The following is a 27,263-nucleotide window of genomic DNA, read 5'->3' on the forward strand; positions in this document are numbered from 1 at the left end:
AATTTCAAACGAAACGTTGATGTTAGAGCTTTTCTCACAATTTCAGTGTTTTCTAACTCCGAAGGCAAAAATTTCCTGAAACTTTTTCACCTTCACCATAAGTGAAGGTGTTAATCCGCAAAAAGCAGATTGCGCCGTTCACGGATTTGAAAATTCGCCAACAGAGCGATAAACACGATCTATATAGTATACGTAACGCGAGATGTGAGCATGAGGCAGTTTTTTTTCCCCAGACGAGTTCGTTTGTTTTCGATGATGACGTCACGGCGTGAAATGGCCCGTAAAATGGCCCTCGTTTCTCCCCGGGGAATCAGAAGCATACACGTCAGTACGTCACTGGATTTTTGGTGTCCTCCTCCCTCCTTCTCTCTCTCTCATTCTCCCTCTCACCGAATGGAGGAAGGCATAAGAAATTGATTGGGGAGACGATGCGCGTCGAAATAATCTATAAATGTTACTCTGATTGATACGGCACTTGGTTTGGCTATTTCGCTGAGTGCAAAATCTCCATTTTCTTCTTCGTTTTTAGAGCACTTTCAACTCTTACCGTCTCTCTTTCTCTTTCTCTATTTCTCTCTCGCTCTCTTTTCTTCACTTTTCACCAACTTGAGCTTCCAGGACGCAGTTAATGCAGAAAAACGGTCAAATCATATCGGCTTTTGTATAAAGTCACGTGGATTCCGCCCTCGAATTTTCCACATTCAAACTTTAGAATGTTACCAATTTTTTATTTCTTTTTTTTGTTTCTCATTTCACAATTTTGCCGTAAAAATCTTGTTCGAACAATTTACGATTGTCCATTTTTTTTCCAGTGCACAGATTTTTCAAATTTTTTATACATGATTTAAAAAATTCAGATCACAAAATCAAATAAACGATTAATTTTTCATTTTCTTTTCTCTCTCGCTCTCTTCACCGGGCCGAAACTAAAACACTGAAAACACTGTGAAATTTGGAAAGTTTCCGTGAACGCCAAGGTATAAAATTGATCGAAGTAAAGTATTTTGCAACGTCGTTGAAACCATCTAATCAACTGAGCCTTCGTCACGGACGTTAATCCTATCGGAATTCAGGCGCGCAACGTTCGCTCCCCGAGGAACCGTCCAAAACCTTATTCGCGCCATCAGCTGTTACGCGACGTAATTTACCACTGACGAATGGCGCGTCGATATCGAAGGAGCGCGGGAAAGGGAGAGACGTTTGAAATCTGATTGAAAATCTGCGATACTTTCTCACTGTGAGGATGAAATAACACGAAAAAAACTTGCAATTATGATTACTACACGGTCTTGAACCCTTTTCACTTTTCAGCTTAACCGAATAATGGAATTCTGGATAAAAAATGGAAGTTTGTGGTTATTTTTTATTGTAAAATAGAAGAAATCTAGCACGTGTTATTATATTAATTCTGATTAAGATCAACTGTTGCGATAATTTTATGTTTTCGTGTAACAATGAATTGCAAATTTGAAGACCTTAAATTTATGAAAATAATGTAATGAAACAAGTAAACAAACAAATAAACTGATTCAACGTTACAATGAGCAGAAAACGTACTATTAAAACACAACTATAAATTACCTAACACCAAACAATAACTTGTATGAAATTTTTGTTGCAATTCGATCAATACTCGAACGGTTATTTCGACGATTATACTAATTTTATTGCATAATTTTCTACTTATCGTACGACAAATGACATTATTCTAATTGCGGTTAATTCCCTTTCAATCGATATCGCATCGATCACCGCATCCGGAGAGGGTCGACGTCACGTCGTAATATCAGACGTTGAAATCTAGGGAACAAATGTCAGGTTTCCATCTCCCTCCCCCCCTTCCGTGGTCTCATAAAGTATTCAATCAACGTCTGCGATCGTTCGGAGGGCCAGTGTTGGAGAAAACTGAGCGCGAAATATCAAATTTTTTTCCAACGCCACCCTCTCGCCACCCTCTCGCCACCCATCTGCCTATATCCCTTCGTCTTCTATTTTTCCAATATTTTTTCTTTCTTTATTTCTTTCCTTCTTATTCTCGTTGTGAAAATTTTTACGCTGACAAGTGACAGGCAGTCCGTGGCTGAACGCTGCTGCAGTGACGTCTTCCACTACTCTTCCCCGTATCAAATGTCAAAATGCCCACCATTTTCCCCCCTCGCGGTGTCCTCGTTTCTCTTCCACCCCGCCCCTTTCTCGCTCTCTCTCTCTGTCTCTTCCCGCAGCTCTCGGCGGTTTTTAACTCACCCTTCTTCTGCTTGCGCGCCTCGTTTGAAGCAGCGAGACATACGGACATACGGACATACGGACAGACGTCGACGTTCCCGACAATCCATTTCTCTCATCAAAAATTTCAAACCAAACTTCAACCGGTTGTACGTCTGGGTGTGTGTGTGTGTGTGTGTGTGTATGATTCGTTACAAACTGCAGTCTGCTTCTCTTCTGCTTGTTGTTTATACAAACGATATTTATTTCCTACCCGGAACGCGACGTGCAAACTTTAATATTCATCTGGAAGTAACAGCGCGCTTTTACCTTAATTGATCAGAAGAGAAATTACTACAGAAATGGAATATCGCTAATAAGACGAAGAAGAATTTTACGATATCCGATATCGTCGCTCATATTATATATTGAATTTAGTTTTTCATCAGTATTAAATTTTCAGTATTTTTATTCGAACTCTGTTCGAGCGTCACTATATTCTTAACTATAAGTAGAAAATTTTCCAGTTAAAGCGAAATACACAAGAAAAATTTCAGGATTGTCAATTTAGACAAAAATTACTTTTCATTCCTATTCCATGGATAAGATTTCCGAAAATTCATGTATAATATCGATGAAATCGCGACGAATGTAGACATAATGCGTTTATAATTCTTCTCTTGGTGAGAATTAGATACTTTGAAAAATGTTTTAAAGTAATAGATAATTTTACAAAGTCTAAATCAAGTTTTACAAAATTTCAATTGAAACCGTGAAGAAGCGTGTAATTTTTGGGTAAAATTTTTCGAATCGATCACCTTTTCGGTAATCAAAATATCAAGGAGAGATTTAGCTTCGTTTCAACTGGCAGAAATAGATCCAACGAATTACGGTGACGAATATTCAAATTCGGCAGTTCAAAACTATAAGCGTATTAGTTGAAAATACAACAAAATGACTGACGTACAACGGTTTCGAATATTTTAAAGCACGTCCAAAAAATGAATTCAACCAATTTTTCTCTTACATAAAATTTTCATCAACCGCCGATATCTTTGTTGAGAAAATGGTATAAATATTTCGCGTGTCGTTTACACGCAGGTTTATCCCTGACGCGAGAAAAATTCTTCTAAACTCGTGGAAAGAAGGTAAATCCTGAGGGCAAAAAGCGGCAAAAAAAATAAGAAAGAAAATTTCAATTAGCCAACCGCGCCGAGGGCGGCTCTCGAAAATCGGAAGGAAGCGTCGAGGGTTCGAAGATAGGGAAGCCAGGATCCGTTTGCAGTTAGGATCGCGGTTCGGGAGGTCCTTTCGGTCCCTCGATGATCCTCGAAGCTTGTGCGTGAGCTTCGCGTGTCGCGGTTACAAATTTCCTTGTAACGAGGCCCGGGAGCGTTTCGCCTCGCTTCGTCGCTGCAGCGTTGAAAAAGGAAAATGTCAAATCGTAAGCTTCCCGATTTTCCCCCGCCGATTGCAGCCGCAACGGCATCCCGGAAAAGAGTCGAGAAATTCGTTTAACGAGGAAGAGGGGCGGGGGGGGGGGGGGGGGGAGGATTTTGATTGCAAAAATATATCGCGTTTCGCCAGCCGATCGATGACTCGAGTTTCTGCCACACACACAAGTGACCGCTAATGAAATTACCAAATTCGCGCATTCCATGTGGCTATACGTATGATTTTTTGGTTTTTTTTTTTTTTTTTTTGCCCTTTACTTCTTTCATGGATGCGTGAAATTTCACGAGAACCCAACTAATGTCTGATCCTCAATATTTTTCATTTTATTCAAAAAAAAATTTCTGCAATTCTTCCAACGCTAAAACTGTACTCTAAATTTTTTAGATTTTTTAATCGATTGTTTAATCATTCATAAATATTGCAAGTGATTTTGAAAAGGACCTTGTTTGAAATTTTCAACAACAATATAAGTGTGAAAAAATCGTATTTTCTCTTTCAAACGTTTCAAAACCTGGCCGATATTTTCAATTTTTTTTTTTTTTTTTCTCAGCTCTTTCAAGCGGTCTGCAAATCTCGAAATAATCCTCAAAACTTCTATTGTTCACAAAAAGTAGAAATGAATAATATGCTACATTTTTCCCATATTTAAGATCAAAAAAGCTCAATCCCTCCTTAATTTTAATGATCTCAAATTATTCGTTAACTTGGCTTTATAATCATATGATTTTATACCAATTTCTGCACAATTTCATCAATTTTTTCCCCCTCTTTTTTCATCATTTGAAGCCACACAGTTTGTAAACATCCCTTTCCAAACCGCAATTTTTAAAATCTTGGGCTGATGTCAAACGATTTTTGAACACTTCAGATACGATTCTTGCAACCAGAAGAGAATCGGTTTTATTACCACACGTACAATAAAAATGAAATAAAGTAAAAGGAATAATTTAAAAAAAAAAAAAAAAAAAAAAAAAAACCAACATCGTCCAGTCAATATTCTTCTTTTGCTTTTGGTATATCAAGATTTCTGTAAACAAAGGAAACTGGATCGCTACGACCATTTCTAGTGGCGACTTTTACAACCAGTGTCATCAAAATAATATCCGTTATAAGAATGGCGTAGTTCGGAAATTATAGCTGTAAGGATTGAAGATCAGAGATCGGGAATAGGAAAATAGGGGGGAAAAACTACCCGCCGAGATGTTGTTTGTACCTACAACCCCTTTATTTTTCGCCTTCGGAATCGCTGTTTGCTTCTGTGACACAGAATTTCGGTGCGTGACATCGGATCGTTTCGATGTAGACGAGTTGAACCTCGAAGCATCTCCTCTATTTTTGAATCTGTTATGCAAAGCTATAGCGTCACACGGGAATTTGTTTTTCCAAAGAATTAAAACCACCCCGAATAGATTAACGTGTTGTCATCTGGCCTGAAAGTTACAGGATTTTACAATAAAATGATGGGGATTGAAAAATCAACATGTCCTGTTGAATTTAAACTTCCGGTTGTACCGGAAGTAAATCAATTTTCAATGTTTTATCAATAATCATGATATACTTTTTTCCAATTTTATATGTTTATTTAAAAAATTTATCAACTATTTTTCCAATTTTTCTTTCAAAACTCTTTTATTTTACTGCCAAGTACCATCAGTTTCGGATCTTTCTGTCGATCGTTTTCCGAATGATCGCGGAAGTTTGTCCGACACAGACCGACAGACTCTCTTTCCTTCACGTGACCATAAAATTTGTTGGGAAAAAAAACTGTTTTTCCAGCTTGTTTGCACCGTAACGAATGAATTTCGGATTCGTGGATAAAGCTTTGTATCTTTGTAGGTAAATGTTATAACGTCACCGCAGAGTTGACGCAATAGAAACTAATGAAAATACGGTGAGATTAACTAGACTGAGGATGAAAGGTAATGCCCGCATGCGGTCGAGGTATCAATTATATTCAATATTTGCAATAATATCGTTTAACGATGGAATATCACTGCAATATTCGAAAACGTGAACGAAATTCAATTGAAATCCAAACTACACAATGATAATAATAGTAAAAATTTAACGGTCAGAAAATTGCGAATTGCGAATATCGTACCTCAATGTGGATATTTAATCCCACTGAAGAAATTCGAACTTCAATACGAATATTCAAAGAATTAATTAATCATCGAATTTTCGCTTTGAATATATTAATTATCATTAAAAATATATATAACGCTGTTAGCGAGCTTCGCTTGAAACCCTTCGCGAGTTTAATGGATGTATATATATATATATGTATGTATCGATTTTACAGAATGCACTTTTCCGTCGCGATGGGAGGGCAGCTGGTTCCAAAGCGGCGTTTATCAGCCCATCACCGTTTCAAGGAGCATTTTTTCAAGCAAGGGACGCTGCCTGCACAACGAAGGCGACAAGTTCCTCCTCGTCGACGAGTAAGTCGATTTTTAATCGATATTTAAGATATTGAAATTTATGTGGAAACTGCGGGAAATCAAACCTCGCAATACGGCTGGAATGCTTTATTATTACTCTTTATTTTCTTGTTGAATTTATGAATACGATGTTTAAGTTCGTCGATTTTTTTTCGATAAGTAGAATATATATATATAATAAAAAAAATTTGAAAAAAGCAATTTTTGCTTGGCTTATAAAGAAGATTATAATCTATATAATATTATAATTCTTTTTAAGAAATTTCGTTCACCCTGAATGAAGAATATTATTTCTAAACGCCTGAAACGAATTTGATGAAAATTTTCATGAATTTATTTACGCTAGTTGTATAATTGAAATCAGTGATAAATTAAATAATAATCAGATATAATCAGTAATCCACGCCTCATCGTCTAACCTACTGATACAGTGAAAAATGTTTTTTGTTTTATTACAGAAAATCGTGTTATCGTTGCGTCGTGATACATGAAAAACACCCGAACGTCCTGCAGTACAAAGAAAGTAAGTTTGAGCCAAGTTTTACGTACATACATGTAATAAGAGAAAATTGATTGCACGCATGCAGAAACTCCGAATTTGAAAAGTTTTGAAAGCGCCAAAAACCGAATTTTTTTTACGGCGAAACTTAAAGTCAAGAAATCAAATTTCGACGAAAAAATCAAAGTTCCGAACGGACAAAATGCCAAAAGAGCATAAATCCTACAAATCAAAGCTTCGAAAGTGCGAAAATGTAAAAATTTAGAAATCTAAGACATGGAAATTCTGAATGATCGAGGATTTTTGGTTCTGTGAATTCCCGGTTTGCTAAAATTTCATTACTTCGGTCTTTCTTTATTTCGGATTTTCGATATTGTTACGTTCGTAATCCTGATAATTCTAATTTTCGGTTTCACTAATTTTCTACACCCACTCGTTGAGTAAACTACGCTGTAAGAGTATATTTTAATTTGCCGAATTTTTTTCTATCCACATTAAATTTATAAAAATTTGAATTTTCGGAATCTTGCATTTCGGGACTTTGAACCATCGCGTTTCCGACCTTTCAAAACTTGATTGTTTCTTCGAAGTTTGAATTCTTTGCTCCAAGTTTCGCCACCAAATAATTCGGAATTCGTCGCTTTCGAAGCTTCAACAACACCGGACTCATATAATCCGCGTAAATTGTCCATCGAGTGGCGGTAAAAGGGTTTCAAAATTCGGCTGCAGAGGTTGTTCTCGCTCCCGTTTTCATCCCTTGACGACCGTGTTGCATCGGTGTGATGTTAAAAAAAGTGTTGAAGCATGTTTATGAATGGGTGAAAGTCTGAAAGGGGCGCGTTAGGATTGGAACGAGCGAATCAAGGGCTGAGAGGAATGGAGGGAGCAAAGGAGGGAGGGAATATCCTGCGAAGGGCAGAGCGGGCAAGGATAACGGGCGTTTAATTTCATTCCGAAGGGAGCAATCAGTTTTTCCCTTTGCGTGTGTAATATTGTACATGCTGCTTCCTGCAAACAGAATTTCACGTGTACATAACACGGAATATGTAACGAATTATATACCTACCAGGGAAAAATCCACCCTCTGATATAAGCTGCCCGACGTCGGTTTTTCTACTCATGGCAGCTTTGATGGAGAAAAACCGCGCGCGGCTCCAGGATGTGTGCAGTAATACGCTAGCCGCAAAAACCGCGAACCTTTAATATATAGGTATATATATATATATAGTCGTACATGCGAAAACCTGCCGCGCGGTAAACGAGCTTCGGGATTTTTTCAATTATTTACACGACTCCGGTTCTCACTTGAAAACTTATTATATACATTCGAATTTTAACGAAAGGGAACGTGATTAAATTTCAAAGTAATTATCTGATAATAATTATTATTTTAAAAATATACGGTATTAATAAAACGGCAAATAAGAATTAAAAGTAAATTTTCATGCTTGTAGAATATAACATAGAGTTAGAAGAGAATGGCTTTTTTCATCCTCCGCTGCCTTTTACAAGTGTATAATAATAATTATTCTATACAAAATTATAAATTAATTAATATCTGTAGTTTTTTTGCTGTTCATATACCTGTATCGATGTAAAAATATATTATGGATGAGAAAAACTGAGTTGAAAAAATCGGATGTCTGTCTGAATTTCATGTGAGAAAAAGAAGTAAATAAACAATTCATTGAAGTCTGTAAAAGATTGAAGCAAGTAAATTCTCTGCTACGTATAATTATAACTTTTAACAACGAAGAGCCATCGCTAACTTTTTTTTATCTATCATTCTCTACATTGTTTATTGAATTGTTTATTCTTGTATCCATACAATTCCACATAGAATAAACAAAATTATCGAATCAATTATCACATCGGATGAATTTCTCAGAACAAAGTGAAGACCTTGAATCGAATAATTAGACTTGACAACGATTTTTCAATGAAGCGAAAAAAATAATTTTTGTTTCTTCCATTGCAATTGCAAGGTGAATTTAGTGAAAATAACGGCAACGCGGAGGTGTAGAGCAGATGTATAAAACCAACCGAGTATAGAAACGAAGCGAACGCGGTTTCCACCTCTGGCTTGCATTTTTCGACGATTTGTCAAAGTCGGGTGTTTTTATCGAATTTTAATCTGCATAGTGTCGCACCGCAGCCACCGCAGCTGAGGGGGTGGGAAAAGGGGTGGATTCGTGTCCGGAGAATACGGCTCCGATGCAACGGTGGTGGGGGTTGGGGGTTGGGGGTGTGGAAGGGGGACGTAATATTGTGCTTTTTCACCGACACGGTGTATACTAATAGTTTTTAAATTACATCGCTCTTACACGATGTTCTTGTATCGTCCTGCCTTTCCCTACGGAATTCATGGATGCATTGCATGCACCTTGTGCATACAGAAATTATACACCATGTATCAAATTGTATTCTCCCGACGCGAAAGATTCGAACAAAGATTTGAGTTTCTCATTTATTTATTTATTACTTTATTTGTTTATTTTTCATTCACTTTTTCCTTTCTCACTTTTATCTGTATTATCGGTTACAGAGGATTTTTTTTTATTGGGAATTAGAGTTTTGAAGACGCGAGAATAATTACGACATTCAGTATAATCCGAAGGAATTCGGTGCGCTTTTATATCTTTTGATTTTCAATTATTTTTGTTATCTTGATCATGATAATAATGACAAAACACAGAGCAAACGTTTCCATTGTATAGTATATTTATATACCTGCACAGTACATGTAATATTTATATATATATATGTATGGTATGTTTCGTGAAAATTTATGATATATATACGTGAGCGTGGTATGAAAGCAGCTGTGTTATTCTCATTTCAGCGTTTTGCCACGGTAGGAATTCCCTGGCGTCCTTGTGCTCTTACATAACAGGAGACGCATTGCTCTTCTCGATGTTTCGCGAGGAAGCTCAGGCAGTGCCCTGCCCTTTTCGAGGGCCCATGACCTTCTCCTATAACAGAGGTCACGAAACTTGTTCAAGCCCCCAGAGCAACGTTGACACCTGCACCGAGGACAGCAGACTTCTCTTCCGGTATCAAGCCTGCCCGGACATCCCGGCCTCCGAAAGCGCAGGTATATAATGTGGGGAAATAAAATGAACAACTTCAAGAGACGTGGAAAATGAAATTTGGGAGGAAAATGAACGATTTGATAGACGCAAGATAATTCAAAATATCTCTCGACTTCCGGTTACAAAACTTTGGTGGTCGAAACTTGAAAAAGGATTCAAATTTTCCAGAGAATGTTTTACTTTTTGTTAAAGAATTTGTTACAATTTAGCGTTACTTGTTTCTATACCATCCATTCCAAAACGTTTTACTCTGTTGTTTGAATAATTGTTTTTTTTTTTTTTTTCATTTTTTACCTACATCAGTTTCTTCTTCGGTATCCGAGCTTTTTCGTTCGTTCTATAGTTCTATTATGATTTTTTGTTACTGGTCCGCAAACTCTGGGCGACGAAGGGAAAAGTTTCGCGGATATGGGGTGAGCGGGGTGAAAATAGAGAAGGGAAAGGAAGCGCTCGTTTTCTCTCGATTTCTCACGATCGAGTTTTTTGCCGGGTCTCGCGCCTTGAAGAGAGGAATTTCTATTCCTGTTCGATTCGAGGCGAGAATTCCAAATTGGCCGTATCCGGGGTGGTCCGCAAGAACCCCGAGGTAAACCGGGTAAAACTGGTCCTCTTTTTTCCCCCGCCGACATCTACGAGATGCAATTTAGATAACTGATCGCACGAGTCTGACCGCACGGGAATCCGAGATGTCCGCAACTCTCTGCAACAGCTCGAGACGCCCAGCTGCGGAAATACTTCGACTCAACAAGCTCAGGACCGATAGATAACATCTCGCACCAATTTCGTCCGCACCGCGGGACGAGGACAATAATTGCGCCATCATTAAACGATCAATGCCACTGATAAACTCGTCTGCTGACAATTCCGGCGCCAAAAAACTCATCTCTTTTTAACACCGAAAACACCGTTTCACGGTTTCTTTCCAGTATAAAAATTCCGACTTGGGTTGAAAGTCTTAGGTGAAGTCATCGTCCGCAGCGCCTGCAAACAGGCAATTGTACCTGCACTCAGGTACACACAGAGGAACAAGATGTAGACTCGGTTGCCTATCAGCCGGCGTTTAGGGACGAGTTACACAGAAAACTTAGGGTGCAATGCCTTGACGTATAAACGGAAAGGTTCAGCGATCACTTGGCGAAACACTGCCGCGGTAGTAAGTCGAAAACGACGAGGGGAGAATCTGGAAGAGAAGTTTCGCTAATTTGAGACGGTTAACGGTTGGCACGGGGTGGCACGATATCCTGCTGCAGCAACGGTCAAATGCAGGAATGGGGGAGACATTAGCTCGGCGGAAAGTCGGGGTGCTCAGAATGCTGCTAAACGTAACTAGATGTAACTATGCTACCAACTACGCGTGTAACTACGTACCTAATTCGCGTTATTCACGGGACGAGAACTAAACTACATTATTCACCTCGACTTAACCAACGCCGACGCGGATCTCTCGCGAATTCCTCGACTTCTTGGTCAGCGGTCGCTTTCTGATGTGCAATCCTCGAAACTTGATTATACAACTCACAGACTTGTAGCTAGATATTACAAAATTTTATTGGGTTGGAATAAATTTCGATCGAATAGAGTAAAATTTCCTCGGTTACGCCGAGGCAAAAATTAAGCAGGTTCATATTAAAAAAAAATCGTCTTGTCTCCAACAGACCCCGAATCATTTTTCTTCTGAGTCAAACTCTGCAGTTTTTTTTCTCTTCCTCAACTTTTCTACTCCGTTATTCAAAGTCTAATTCATCTATAGTCAAGTTCTACGATCTAACTAATTTATCCTTATTTAACATGGAGAGAAACTAAAACGAAAAAAGAGATATAATTTGTACGATTTCCAAAATTAAATATCGATAAATAGACAAGAATCATCTTTTCTTGTACCTATAATTTATATGCAAGTTCTTATTTGAACATACAACGAATCGCTTATATGCATTCAAAGTAATTCGCGGGGCTTAATCTTTTTTGATCGTAAATTCCTTCTTTATCTTGTCTGGAAGACAACGTCGTTCATGGGACATACCTAGTTATACCAAATATGTTGTGCCAACTGCGAGTTTCGCATCGAGTCGTATACCCGATTATCACGGTTAATAAAGCGAGTAAGAGCGTTGAAAGCGGAGGCGAAGCCCTTCAGTCGGTCGTACGTAATTAAAAAATTAACGAGCGAGCTCGCTTCGCCGGTAGTTAACAACTCGACCGACACTCGGCCCTGCGCTTCAAGGATGAGCCACACGTGCGGTAATTTCGCGGTATCTGCAAAAAAATTGCACCACATGAAAAAAAAATTAATACCACATGTATGTATGTGTAATATACGAAGCATTCCTTGTCAATTGGGCAATATTTTTTTTTTGTAAGTACGTTTTCGTTATTATTTAAAAAATTTCCAACTATAGTTACTGAGTAAGAAAAAATTAGACTACATGTATAATTAATGATGAAAATAATTTGATTTTCGATGTTATTTGAATACATGCAAGCATAGATCATGAACTCTTTTCATCTCAACAGGTACACAAATTCAAATGTTTTCGAACTATTTGAAAAATTCAATCACTTTATCAATCACGCCGTTCTTTTGTTCCTTTCGTATGTAATCTTGAATCATTGCACTTGCAGATTTTTAAATTTTATTGACAATTCTGCAAAGTATTCACCTCCAATTTAGCTAAACGTTTAAGGAAGTTTTTGACAACTTTTGGGTGAAAAATAGATTAAATATTATGAACAAAGTAGACAGCCAAGATCGTATTGAAAAGACAGGTAGATGAAACTGGAATCCTTTTCGACTCTACACTTTCTGAATACTTCAAAGTTACGGGCCTTCCGAAACGGTTCATCTTTGAAATCTGAAAAAGTTGAGAAACTATTTTCTAGTCAAGTATAATAATTTACGATATTTTTTTGAGAACGACCAAAACCACTTCGTATAAAGTGAGCCTAATAATGCACGGAGAATGCCCCGTACGACAAACAAAAAACAAAAAACGAAATTTCCACTCCCCTCTTTCCTCCGCAGTTGAGGAGCTGGAGTGTCTGGCGACCTGGAAGGAAGGTAGCAGCCGATACCTGGTGGGTCGCCTTCACCACAGACACGCGTCGAACAACGAGGACCGCTATCGCTGCTTCGTCTACGAAAGGGTGAGCCAGTCGATCGGAGGTCTGAATCGAGCCGGCCTGGGTCTCGACCAGGATGTCCCCTTGCCCGGAGGCCCGATTCCCGAAGGAGCCCCAGAAATTTATCGGGTTGCACAGAGTGACGACGCGACCTGCAACGGCCTCTTCAGCACAATGGAAGGCTCGAGGTCGATGACGCTGAGGAAAGGTGAGACGCGTAAATTTTTATTCCAGGAAAAATGAACTTCCAAGTCGATTTTTTCGGTGAAATGTTACGTCCACAATACAGCACAGGGCGAATCCCCCTGCGTTTATACAAATCAGGGCACATCTTGAAGAAATACGCCTGCGTTTATGCAATTCATAATACATCTTGCCGATCGAGGTTTGGCCAATAGTGATCAATGAGACAAATGTCGATTGGTAAGACGTACTCTCAGCTGCCTAAATGCAGGCGGATACCGATAAAATATACTACAAATTACGTGTGTTTGCGGGGATTCACCTTGTGTTATAGATAATCCAATAAATATGCAGATATTATATGCGGTGACAGTTTCAATAATGGCTACGTTATGAAAGCTAAAACTTTGGCATTATTTAACCGACCAAAAAATGCGCTTCGGGCGTTTTCGTTCAAAGCGTGGAACTATCGCGAAATTTTTCAACAAGAAAAAAGAGAGTGAGAGAGAGGGAAAAGCAAATAATAAAATGAAAAAACGACATCAACAACGCAGCTTTGTTGACCCAAATATTTTCACTCTGTGTCTGAAATACTTCGTGATTTAATTATAATGAAAATTGGATTATACCGTCAAGAGGAGGACGGGAAAATTTCATCGACGAATTGTCAACTATGCGTGCAGCCAATCCATAACACGCATAATGAATCGAAATTGATACCTTTGACAAAGTTTTAGCAAATGCAAAAAAACTGTAGGTACACTATACTACACAATAAAATACTAAAATCTTCTGTGAAGAATAGTCATACTATTTTACACAGACACGCTCTGCAGTAGAAATACTTACTCATAATATATGTATAGTGTCAGCCAAATTCGATTTCTCTAATCTCTATAGATTTCGCTGATTGTAAAAAAAAAATTAGCAAACCGAGAAATAAATTTCTGCGATGGTATAGCTTACGGAAATATTCAACGAATGTGGAGCAGCTTATTTATTTTCATTAAGTTTTTTATTTCACAACGCAACCATGGGCATGCGATATAATGCACGAACATTGGCGAAACGAACGCGCGGCTGTTATTGAGAAAAGCGATAATACATTTTCTGAAAAACGTGACACTAATGGGCCTCGCTTCGCGTTTCTCTATTCAGCGACAACGAATAACGATATATACACATGTGCCTTCGAGTTTTGCCGTTATTAATTTCTCCGTTCTTTAGTTTGTGTTTATTTTTTCTGTTTTTTTTTCCTATCTTTTCACCAACGGAACTCCATTCATGTCATTTATAACCACAACTATATTACATGTACATACATACACATATATCTATGGTTAAGGTATAGGTACACACGAGAATGGGACAAAGTACGGGTGTACCAATATTATTTATAAATAATAGCTGCAAACTGCTTAAGGCCAGAATAACGCTAATAGCAGTGTAACGGTAATCACTTTACGGGAGTCAAAAGTTTTGCGAAAATTTCAGCCTTTGACGAGAAATGTATGTAATAGTTCAATAGAGCTAACAGAATTTTTCTACCCACGAACCTCGAACCATTTTTAATTGTTTTATCGATGTTTTTTTTTGGTTTAATTTTGTTTCTACGAAGTCCAGAAATATTCACCGAAAATTTTCGAACGTTAAAAACTGCTCGCGTGTTACTATGGTATACATAGATGTTGTGTTTTCGCAACGTTTTGTTGAATATCAGGAATGCCTAAAACTGAAATCCTCGTGTACTTATACAGGTGAAAAAATTCCTCTTCATTAGCTGAAATAACAACGCGTTAACTGCAATCACTGCTTTTCGTGCAGGTAAAATATTTTTCTTTCTCAATCCCACGAATGGTGCGTGATGGTGCGGTTTTCCCCGTTTTGTTTGTCTGATTAGCACTATAGGTTCGCAGAATATTCAGTAATGGCGACAAGTGACTTTTGTCACATTTGCGAGTCACTTCAAAATGTTTAAATATAATTTGTCCTTCTCACTTCCCAATTTGTAATTTTCCTCACATCTTTTAGTTGGTTTTTCCAAACCGGAAACTCTGCACTCTTTTCACATAGTATCTTACCGTACAGTGCCTGTTACAAATCCAAATTTCATTGCGTTTCTAGTATAATTTTGATCAAATTTACAAATGAAAAAATTACGCTTCAGTGGAACATCACACACGACAAGCTGCTTGATGATTATCAGAGGGTTTGCCATCGATGAAAATAGCTTGAATCGAGCCTGTTTTCCTGTTCCAGCACCATCTCCAGGAAAATGTAGATTTCCCAGCTGGCTGAGCGGACACACAGCCGGAGGCCTGACTTGGCACACCTTGGACTTGACTCGATCGTACACCTTCCATCCGCGAAATGCCTCGCTTCACACAATGAGGTCAAACTCGTCGACGATCCGGTACGAAAACGGAGCTGCGGAGGGTCAAGAGGCTCCTGGAGGACAGGACGAGCAGGACTTCAAGATCCTCTGCAATGTTATCAAACAATCGAATCCTGGACAAACGATGGCTATGATCGTAGCGCACTTCACCGTTGGATGGTGAGGCTCGCTGATTATCGTTCAAAGGGGGGATGAAAAGATAGATTAGAATTACAGAATTTACAGCACGAGGTCTGTTAATCGCATTTTATAGGATTCCGAGCATCGTGTGTTGACTATTTTTTTCTCAATTTACTCAGTTTTTTCTCACCACATAATGTTTTTTTAACTAACCATTACTTTATATACCTGCTACACACATACCAAGTGTAATTTCTTTACATATATTGAGTGTAAACCGGGCCTGAACATTGAAAGAAGCCACCTCGTCGCCTGCAGATAGGCAACCAAAGTTACAATTTTGTATCCGATGAACGAAAATGTAACGTCCGGTTGCCTATCTATAGGCGCCGGAGTGGCTTGTTTCCATGTTTCGCTACATCGAACGAGGGTTAAAATTAATAAAAATAGCATCATTCAAACGTGGAAAGTTATAACTCTGCAGACGTCACAAGTTTGTACTAGAATATTATAGGTATTGCAATTTTCTAAGTGCCAGTAGTCAGGATATTATTTGTTTATTTTCAGAGAAGTTTAAGTAAGGGGGTATAATGACTGAGTTCGTAATAAATATTATTCATATTCCATGATCACTTTACTGTTCCACATTCGTAGTCTATTCCACCGTTCCTCTCTATTCAACCATGTCTCCCCTATTCCACTATTTTTCGTATTCCATTGTTCCATTACTGTTTCGTATTTCCTCTCTAGTTTTACCATTTCTCCCGTATTCCACCGTTCTTTTCTTGTTCCATCATTCCTCGTATTCTATTATTCAATTCCTGTTTGACATTCCTACCCTATTCCATCATTCCTCTTTAGCTCCACCGTTTTTCCCCCAATTCGGTCGTTCCACTCTTATTCCGCCGTTTCAACCGACCCACGCAAATTTAAATTTCATTTTTCTAACTGTATAATATAACAGCTGGTTTTTCAATTAATTATTATTTCATATATGCACTGTACACATAATTGCTATGATTTCTTTACATATGTTTAATCCTTGACTATTTAATTTTCAATTTTCAGCCGCAGCGGCTACATGTGCATGACTTTCTACAAAAGGGACGGTCACGTGGTAGAAGTGCAGACTGGAAACACGGTCGCCCGACCGGAAGAGGCCTGCAGCCCGCCTCACTACATCCCCCAAAACACCCCCTACATCACTCTCGTCAGTGAGTACATCACATACCGTATTATACAATAATGCCATCCTGTATAATGTGACAATAATCGAAAAAAAATGGCGTGCATGGAAAAAAAAAATTTCGTTTGTATAGGAAAAATTCGTCGGATGTAGGAAATTATATCATTTTGCTGATCGACTGATTAAATTTTTCTCTTCAATATATTCAATGGGGATTTTATTGTATTTCGAAACATAAATTTTCTCCAATCTTCAGAATATGAATAAATATTATCACGTATATTATTTCGTTGAATAATTCATGTAAATTTCATTTGCTAAATATGAGATTTTCCGAACATCTTTCGAACACATTAATCGGAATCGATTTTGTCGAAACCGTAAACAATTATACGCAAAAAACACGAAGGTATAATCAAAGTCAGCTGTGACAAGACCAATCTTATAATCAACACCTACCTGCATTAAAAACCTGCTAAAACGTTGTTGATTTTGGGAATCTGCAAAATAAAAATAACACTTCACCGGACCAGCTAGAATTTCGCAAGCTCAACTAGCGGGCTTGCCACATTGGAACTCCACTTGACTATGCTTGAAAAACCTCTGCTTTGCAGTGAAAATTTCTGCTTCGACAGTAGAAATTCCTACTGTGGTTATTGTATTGACACTGAAATTTTCTGGTCTAGCGAATTATTTTTTTCCCTGCAACCTTCCACGTATGTGTGTACATACACATGAGTTCCAGCAAAAACCAAACATTTAATAGACATGCTCTCGTTATACATCTCGTCCGGCACGCGAGAACGATTTGTCAAAATTCCACTGTGCAGGTTCTATTTCTTCTCATTCTCTCTAGATGCAACATTACATGTAAGAGTATACATGTATAGGTTACCAAACAATATAGCCATACACACACACACACACACACACACACACACACACACACCATATATAGTGTGCGTATGTATACACAGACGTGAAATGAACTCCTTCACTTCCGACAAAAGGGGTTGCAGGGAGGAAAGAAGGGGGCGAAAAGGGAGGCGAGTTGGGGGGGGGGGGGGGGGGTCACGTGTTCTCTGACGGGGCGGCTGACAGAGCATCGATATATTAAAGACCCGAAGCAAGAGAAGAACGAAGAGTAAGAAAAGAGAAAAACGGGAAGAAAGAAGGTGAGAGGTGAAGGGGAGTGAAAAAGGGCGCTGTGGCCCGCGGGACGAACGAACTGAGTTGTAATCCCAGGGGAGTTATTGGATTCGGTTTGATCCACCACGCGACGGCGACGGCGGCGGCGGCGGCGATGGCGATGGTTCGTCCGGTTCGACGCTTTACTTCACCGGAAGTTAGTTTCAGTTTCCGGCAATCGACCTACGCCTCGCGGTATATAACTGAGCGGGACTAAGAGAGGGGAAAAATAAAAAAATAAGAAGAAGAAAAAGAAGAAGAACGAAGGTATAAGAAAATAAAGTAAATAAAGAAGAAAAAGACTTAGGGACTTACTCCTGCAGCACAGCCGCCGCCCGCGCAACCGTGGACCAAGGATCCCTTTTCCCAAACTTTTAATATCTTAACCGCCCCCCCTCCCCACCTAAAGCGACGCGGCTGAACCCCGAGTTACTCTTTCGTGACAGCAGCTACTCTCTCGGTCGTTCCTATATGTATACATACAGGTATAATACATACCTATATGCATCACAGTACCTACCTGCCGTTCCCGTAATCCGTGGATTATTTCAACTTTTAAATATGAATTTAATGCCGTAAGCCCGTGATTGGCTGATCCGCAATTTTCTCATTTAGGTAGCACAGACTTCTTTTTTACCTTTTTTCAATTTTTAATTTCGCTTTATGTTTCAGTACATGACGATGTAATAAATCGGCGAGAATTTTAATACACATGTACAGTCATATTCATTAATGCCTTAACTTTACGGCTAACTTGTTTCCGGTTCGAAACAAAATTCGAGTTCGATTCTATACGGATTACCTGACAATGATTGGACGTATGTACTTATACAGAAGCCATTCTGAAATTGGGTAAAAAGTTGTACTTTCTTTCTTTTTTCTGTACGGGAATCGGGGAGAGTTCAAAATCGCTGAAATTATATGAGTTGCATACGATAATGCGACCTCGTAAATCCGCATCGTTGATTTTCGGATGTACGATAATTATACTAATAATTAATTTTAAAAAATCATCTTCAGCTGTAATTAAAATACGACATATTTTATGTCTTGACGTGACGATAAAGAGAAAATCGACATTGTCATAACGTTTGTCCTTTTTTTTTACTACGTGACATTAATCGGAAAATTGACTACTTACGATACGAATATAGTACAAACAGTATAATAAAAGCGAAAGTTGTTTGTCGGCAAAAAAAAAAAAAAAAAAAAAAAAAAAAGGCAGAACAGAGATGGATGAGTGATAAAAGCGAGTAGTAAGAAATTATACTGTGGAAGAAAATGATTCGGAAAGAAAGAAAAATTAACGACAAAAGGAGAAAATAGAACGAAGTAAATAAATAACGACCACATGCTTCGCTGGTTCGCCTGCGACGCACTCACCCATCCAAACCATAAAACTACGTGACTTTTATGTCAATCTATATATCTGATATACATAATGTACTTGGTGTATGTCTTATATATGATCAAGGTACATGTATTTATATAATACACGTAAATTTTACACAGCTATGTAGTTTTTGCGCAAGTACATGGGGCAACCATCCATGCAGTAGGTATATGCCTATATCTATGTTGCATGTACGTAGATATTTCTAGTCGACTATCACAGTGACGCGGTTGGGATGCTCAAGTGACGTCATTCGATAGATCAAACAAGGCCGTGGTCTAGTTATTCGCTTGAATGGGTCTTCGCAAAGCATGAAACAATTTCTCTCTTCTAGGTATATTCCTACACATAATATTCTGTTTTTCACTCACTTCATTCTTTTCGCAGGCGTTTAAAGGAAAATAAAATGCAAATCTCATCAAGTATAATTTATTGCTAAATTATAACACGTTGGATACTGAATTCGCAGAATCATAAACGTAGTAAAAATAGGAATACTCATGGATCATTCCATATTAAAGGGTGCAACCGTTTGTTTATAGAATAACCTTTACACCTTAGTCTATACACTTTGTTTGAGGATTATAAACTACGCGCTAGATCGTAAGGTATAAAATTATTGTCATTATTGTTATACGCCCTTATACTTTGCTCGGCTATATTATGTAAGCCAACTTTAGGGAGTTAATGAATTTTCTCAAAAAGACACAAGGGTGAATGTATATACCTTATATAATACATACAATATAGTTACACAATAGATGTTGTATTATGTATACACGAGAGCGCGCGTTACAACTGTGCAGAACAGGATATAAAGCATAATGTAATATGACTGTGTTTGAATGAACTTTCAAGAGACCGAGGTGTACGGGTGCAGCCTACTCCATTGTTTCGTATAATCAATTAAGGTGAATTGGTTTGAAAATTTTCTAAGAGAGTTTCGATGCGATGCGAATTTATCGTACTTTGCGGAATTATACGCGCGCTCGCCGTGTACGTGTGTACATATTATGTAATACTTCCGTCTACCTATGTGTTGTAAGTCTGAACTTGCGTGTATTTTGAGTATCGGTGTGTCAAGTTATTATATTTCCCCGAGACGTGGGAATACCGGGGTATAATGTACAGGTATGTTAGTATTGGAGGATATAGGAACCCGAGTTCGCGTAATAAACGAACTCGTAAATTTAACCCACGGTTGGTGGTGTCTCCTGGGGCCCTTCTCTCTCTCTCTCTGTCTCTCTCTCTCTCGAAGAAATTAGAAACAAATATAATCCTGTCGTGAGTACAAAAGAACGACGGAGAACAAAGCAAAGCAAAGTAAAGCTATGCGAAACAAGCAACTTCGCGCAATAATACCGAATGTATGTACGTATGTGTACACGATATATATATATATATACTCGGCGAGTATGTATATATTTATGACTGTAACACATGCCCATGCAAATCGGAGGTACAGTCTGGTTAAAGATATGCGAAAGTTAGAAAAACAACGTCATTCAAACGTGGAAATTATTTTAAATTCTGCATATATCACAAATTTCCACTGGACTGTTATTAAAAGTATTGCAATTTTCATTTCAAGTGCATGAAGTAGAATGTATTATTCATTCATTTTTAGAGGGGTTTAGGTAGGGGATTCCATGATTTCTTTACTATTCCATATTCGTACTCTGTTCCATCATTCCTCTCCAAATCCACCATTCCTCCTATTCCATCGTTCCATTTTTGTGCTATATTCGTACCCTATTCCATCGTTCCTCTCCAGATCCACCATTCCTCATATTCCATCGTTCCATTCCTGTTTTATATTCCTATTGTATTCCATCGTTCCTCTCTAGTTCCACCGTTTCGCCCCAATTCGATCGTTCCACTCCTGTTCCACCATTTCTGCCAACCCGCGCGATCTTGAATTAAAAAAATTTTCAATACATAATAATAAAATACGATACACGTCCTCAGTCTTTTTATAAAAATTCTCGTGATCAAGAGCTTCCGAATTCCGATGAATCGTAGAAACTCATCAAGTTGTTCGAGCAGACTGTACAATCCGTTGTCCGATACACCCTTAAACAGACGGGTTTCCGCGTTGTCTTCGTTCAGCAGTAGCTGCAGGAGACTATAGCATAGAGACTACAGATGGTAGTTCCAGGCGAAGCTAAAAGCACGGAGAACATCGGGGGATGAGGAAAGTAGACGGTAGTAGTCTATTGTGCGATTGCGTTTCAATCTACAGTAGCTATCCGTAGTTATTAAGCTAAGGCACCGAGTTCAAACACATCGAAGCGAACTGTTCCTGCAACACTGGAATCGCAACTCTCTCCGCGTGTGTTACGATCACGCGGTACAGAAGCTGCGACGCTACTTGCAGACCAAACTTGTTCGAAAGCCAGGCTCTAGAGCCATAAAGCGAGAAGCCTGATGGCGAGGGGGGGGGTGGGGGGGGGGGGGGGTGAAACTTGTACAGAGACATCGATTATTCTCGAAGAAACGCGGCGCATCAACGAAAATTAGTAATCCAGCTCCGATCGCCCCTCACCTCCTTCCTCTCCCTCTCATCCCTCGGACGGATTGATCAACCCCGTTTCCCATCCCTCGGGCAACCCACCCCCGTATTCTCCCGCGTTTTACCCATGGTTCACCACCCAAAGACTCCGACGCTCCGGTCTTATGCAAATCGATGGTAGTACGGTATTATCCTAGTTTATCGGCTGCTCACACATACCATTTCTACGGTTTATGTACACATGATATACGTAGGTATGTATTATATAACTTGGTATTACGCTCTGTAGTGCGCCACTTCGCAGTCGGTTTCTATATCTATCTATATACGAACCCTGCAGCGCGGATTTCGTCTTTGACAAAACGCTAAACTCAAAACGATCTAGGCTCTTCGACGAGTTATTATCGTGCGTAGATCAATGCTCATTCGAATACACGCTTCAGTGAACGACCTTTTGCGTTGCATTTTAATGATAAAAAGAAAATCATTGTTAATTATTTTGGAATTTTTTGCTTTTCTAAATCTTCGCGTAAAGTGAAGTGAATTTTGAAAATTATTCACTGAATATCGGTCAAATATTGTTCACCAACATTATATCTACGGATTTAATTACTATACAAGTCTTAAACAAAGCAGCGAAAGTTGAAATGTTTTCGTTTCTTCGAAACGATGATTACACGACTCTTGAGGTATAATTTCTGATCATCGCGACATCGTATGTGATCGTATTATGTATACCTATGTTCGAATAATTCTAACCCTATATATGTATATGTTTCAAGTGCGACATGCCCGAGGTTGTAATAAGATAGGAACTTAATATGGTTCGAGTTTACTTATCTCAGGGGTAGTTTAGTGTCTGATTTATCGGGCCGGGGATCCCGGAAGTGTCGTTACGGGGTGGAAGTTAAGAGGATACAGAAATCGTATCCCATAATTACACCGCCTAACAAACTGGCGACAATTTTTTCTTCTTCAAGTTCGAGTTGGAGAAATTTTTCATTTCGATCGGAGTCGGAAGAAATCGGGACCCAAGATTTGTTTTCCGATTGTTATATAGTCTCGAACCGATTTTGAATTTTTTCCAATTCAATTTCGAAGGACACCGGAAAATTCGAGGAAATTCCGATAACTTTGGAATCTAAGCTACGACGTCGAGTCTCTCAATGTATAATAAAGAGTGTCTGCTGTCGATCTATATATTAATAAAGATGGGGAAAAAGTTTGAAGCGGTCAACAATTTTGTTTGCCTCGCAGACGACGCGGGGAAAAAGTCTATATAGATATAAAAGTAGCAGACCGCGATGCTGCAGGAGGCGTCGAGGCTAGACTCATTTTTCATAAGTTTGAAAAACAGCACCGGTGTCGGGCGTAAATTTGAATTTCTGAAAAGGTTTGAGCGGTTCGAGCGCCGCGCTTTTCCGGAAGTGCAGAGGGCGCGACGGGGGGGAGGGGGGGGGGGGTGGAGCGGAGAAGAGAAAATAAGAGTAGAGACTACTCGGAGAGCATATGGCGCGGAATTTAGCGTCGTTTTATTGGCTGCCTTTAACACGCCTTTAACAATAAGCCATCAGCAGCACTGAGTCCTTTGCACCGAATTTGCTTCCTGTACACCGCTGTCTGCAGGACGATTACGCGTGCCGAACATCAAAGTACGAGGACGACTCTAAAGTCTCAGTGGTATTGGGGAAAAAATTACATTCTTCTCAGGTATCGAATCAAACCAGTGTTTAAAACATTTTTTATAACTCTGCACATTCACGATTCTTTCAACGAATTACAAATTACGGAGGGGCGGGAGGGGGGGAGGTTATTACGATTTTCTTCTACAGATTTTCGAGAACAGCCGAATCTATTAACGAGGATCGAAACAAACGAAACTTTGAAAGATCTTTCACTTGGGAGAAAAGCAACATTTGCATTAATTTCAATGCGAGGAGAGCAAAAGTTGGGGAAATTTTAACTTCGGATAAACAAAATTTTCCGAATAATTTATGCTAACTTTGCCAATCTACATTGGTGATTCATGCAAATCAGAGATTTTGTACCGTATTGCGTCATGTAGGATGTTTCAGGAATTGGTTGGATGGTTTCAACGTTGCATAATTGAAGAAACAATCGATCCCTACAATTATTGGAAATGAAACTTGGATGGTCAGAGAATTTTTTCTAGCAAGTTTGAAAAATCCTGCCCAAAGAAAAGTTTATTTAAACTGATTGTGATGTCGAAATCCTTGCTGCTCGACTTTGTTGCTTTTACGCAGCTTTAGCGTGAAATTTAAATTGACGAAAGCTTTCTACCGTGTTTATCTTCAAACGCGAGAATGGCTTGAATGGTCCGAAAAATATGCGTGAATAATCGAAACATCCTTCAATCAGATTTCTCTCCCAAACGAATTTCGCGGAGATGAAGATACTTCGTGCATCTATACGCAACGTACAATCCACGGGCGAGACTTTCGATCAGATCGATTAATGCTGTAATTGAGGAGGAGGCTGAGGAGGAAAGACCAGGAGGCAACCGAAGTGCGGAATCGTGTAGCTTTGCCGTATATTCGGCGGGCGAACCCCTTCGGCACCGGTCGTCGGGACTTGATTACGATCCGGAAGTGGTGGAAAATTGAAATTCCATGGGCGAAAGGGGCGGCTTTGGAAGTTGGGAAATAACCTCGGGAGTCCAGCGGTGCAAAATCGGGTTCCCAGGTCGCTTTGCGGGCCGGCTTTTACCGAAAGCCATAGTCTTTCTTACGATAAGTCGGAAAAACCGCGAGCCGATTTTCGCGAAATGGCAACGCCGCCGATGAAAGGTGCAGCAACGGAATATAGAGGGACGAGTGCCATGCCGTCCCGTTATGGAAACGGGAAAGAGGGATGAAAGGGTTGTCGGGGGTGGGAGGAGGGGTAAGTGACAAGTTGAGGGATTGCCGCGACTGCATTGTGCCTTCTTTTCTCGACGATCTTTCCGCCGATCGCCAAGCGTTAAATTTCTCGGAACTTCGACTCTATGGTCGATCGATCGATCTCCGTGGAATAAATCATTCGCTCAAGCGAGTGACGAACCTCATAGTCGCAAATCAGATCATAGATCAGAGAAACAGTTTGAGATCATTGAAACCGTTAGAAATAATGAATCCTAGATTATCAAGTGATTTCTATATATTTTCAATGATTTTCTAGCCTTATATCAATTCGATTCTAAATAAGTTATGCTTGAAAGTGAGCTGGGTATATATAGAAATGAATCGTCTTTGAAATAAAGTGTATAGAAATCAATCGAGATCATTGAAGTCGTTGGAAATAATGAATTCCAGTTTATCAAATGATTTCCCTTAATTTCCAACGACTTACCAGCGTCGTAGGAACCATATAGGAATCGATGAAATGAGCAGTGAAAATTGGTGAAATTGACTGGAAATCGATATTACAATAAATTAGGATCATTCTTTCAATTTCCAAGGCAATGGCCGCCGCGCCGGTCGAAAAACTGGTAAAAATCCTCCGGGGGTTTATATCCGTGCCAATTTTCACCCGCGAACCGTGTGCTTTTGCATGCATGTTACAGTCGCGCAGAGTACGGCGTTGAATTATTATGCCGTGGCCGACTTCGGTTCTGTCGAGCACCGTACGGATTAAAAAATCCACCTCGCGAAAGCTCCCGCGGCTACGTAAATAGAGGAGGACTCACTCCGCGGTAGGCTAGCCACCCTGAACCCCCTCGTCGCGACGGCCAGCTTTTAAAGGAGATGTTATTTCAACGTCACCCGACGTCGAGCCATTAACCGGTAAACCGGTAACCGTTAAGCCGACGTGGTTTCACAATATTATACGTTTATATGCATGCATACACACGACGTGCACACCGAGCAATTCACGATTTGAGCGTGACTTGGTTTCTTCTCATAAATTCATCTGTCAGCGGTCGAAAATTCGAATCTACGTTACACGGTTTAATTGCTAAGCAAAAATAAAAATAGTAAAAAAATTACGCACAAATGTATCATTTCTACGGCTAATTGATAGTCGATGGTTAAAAACCGAAAAAGCGTGAAGCCGCAATTGATTTTTATTTTCACCAGTATTATCAACGGATTTTAAATGGATGTAAACTTTCATTAATTTTTTTCTTTTTTTTTTTTTTGTGTGTTCGGCATCATCTTCATTATCGCAATATTTGTATCGCTGAACCACAGTTGAATAAGTGTAAATTTGAGGGGAATTCTTTGAGAAAGTATTTCACCTATCCAGATTTTTTTTTTAAACTCTCGTGAGCAAATTTATTGCAAAAGGGTTTCACACATAATTTTGTGAAATATTCCTATGAAAATTGACTCAAGGTGTATACAGAAACTGATTGAAAGTACTTTAGGGATTCAACAGACAAAAAAAGATGTCTTGATTTGCCAATTACGTCAAAATCGGGTAAAAATAGATATAAAATTAATTTCACCCCAAGGGCTCTGGGTATATGAAATTTCATCGATATTTTCTATACTTCTATCTGCAGCCGATATAAATCACGCCGATTCTTCAATAATTTAAAAATCACATGAAAATTCAGAGCCTTCGAGATGAAAAGAAAAAACAGAAAAAGAAAAAATTACCGCATGCTTCGATCAAATTTGCAATATATTTAATAGTTATGCAGTTATTTAATCCATTGAAGATTAAATTTTTCATCGAAAAGGCATAAAAAGAAATTCTACAAACCAGTTTAATAAAGATATAGGTATGTGAGCGACATTATGCAATACGATTCTGTAGAAATTTTCGTATACTGCTGTCTATTAATCGAATTATTGAATGTGCGGATTTCAAGTTGTCCGATGAAAAATTTTCGCCCCAATAATTTTTACCCCCGCTTGTCTACACAGAGCTGCGAGCTCCGGAAGCATGCAGCAAATACTAAAATTTCAACGCGGGACTGCGCGAAAAGTATTATGCTCTTTCTCTCTCTCTCTCTCTTCCACCTCTCTCCCACGCCGTCGTATATTGATTATATAACCGGGCGAATATACTAACACGTCTAAAAACATTCACCGCTAACCCCCAGGTGCTGATCTTAGATCCGCAACCCTTATAAAAGTCGACTACCCTTGTTCGTTGCATCTCATGCTGTCTGTAAAATTCGCTTCTATATCAACTATGCGAACAGTGCAGAAAGTAAAAAATAAAAGAAAAAAAAAATTGAAGAAAATTTTTCCTCATTCCGAAATCGAGCTTTTTTTATATTTTATACATTTTTCTTTAAAGGAAGGGAGGGGGAGGAGGGGAGGGGGTGGTTATTTTCGATACATTATCCGGATATCCGATTACGCAGCATTCATCGTTTTATCAGCACTCCAAATCGCTCATCATCCGTCGTTTATTTTCTCTCATATATATATTTATTTCTTTCAATTTCTTCGTATTTAACTTTCTCATTTCTTGGACCTATATTTCTCGTTTCTTCGCCGCGTTGACGAGGAAGATGGGAGGAT

General features: G+C 39.0%; 1 protein-coding gene across 2 annotated transcripts in view; it reads left to right on the plus strand.

The window, feature by feature from the left end:
• The window catches only part of LOC124410042, a 141,629-nt gene that overhangs the window by 104,118 nt on the left and 10,248 nt on the right, over positions 1 to 27,263 (plus strand). For both annotated transcript variants that reach the window (XM_046888157.1, XM_046888156.1), the window contains exons 3-8: positions 5,960 to 6,098; positions 6,557 to 6,621; positions 9,440 to 9,691; positions 12,712 to 13,017; positions 15,252 to 15,546; positions 16,576 to 16,721. In XM_046888157.1, the coding sequence (XP_046744113.1) occupies positions 5,960 to 6,098; positions 6,557 to 6,621; positions 9,440 to 9,691; positions 12,712 to 13,017; positions 15,252 to 15,546; positions 16,576 to 16,721 (1,203 nt within the window). The remainder of the gene's footprint in view (positions 1 to 5,959; positions 6,099 to 6,556; positions 6,622 to 9,439; positions 9,692 to 12,711; positions 13,018 to 15,251; positions 15,547 to 16,575; positions 16,722 to 27,263) is intronic.

This window comes from Diprion similis, chromosome 8 (assembly GCF_021155765.1).
Source record: "Diprion similis isolate iyDipSimi1 chromosome 8, iyDipSimi1.1, whole genome shotgun sequence".
NCBI classification, from domain to species: Eukaryota; Metazoa; Arthropoda; class Insecta; order Hymenoptera; family Diprionidae; genus Diprion; species Diprion similis.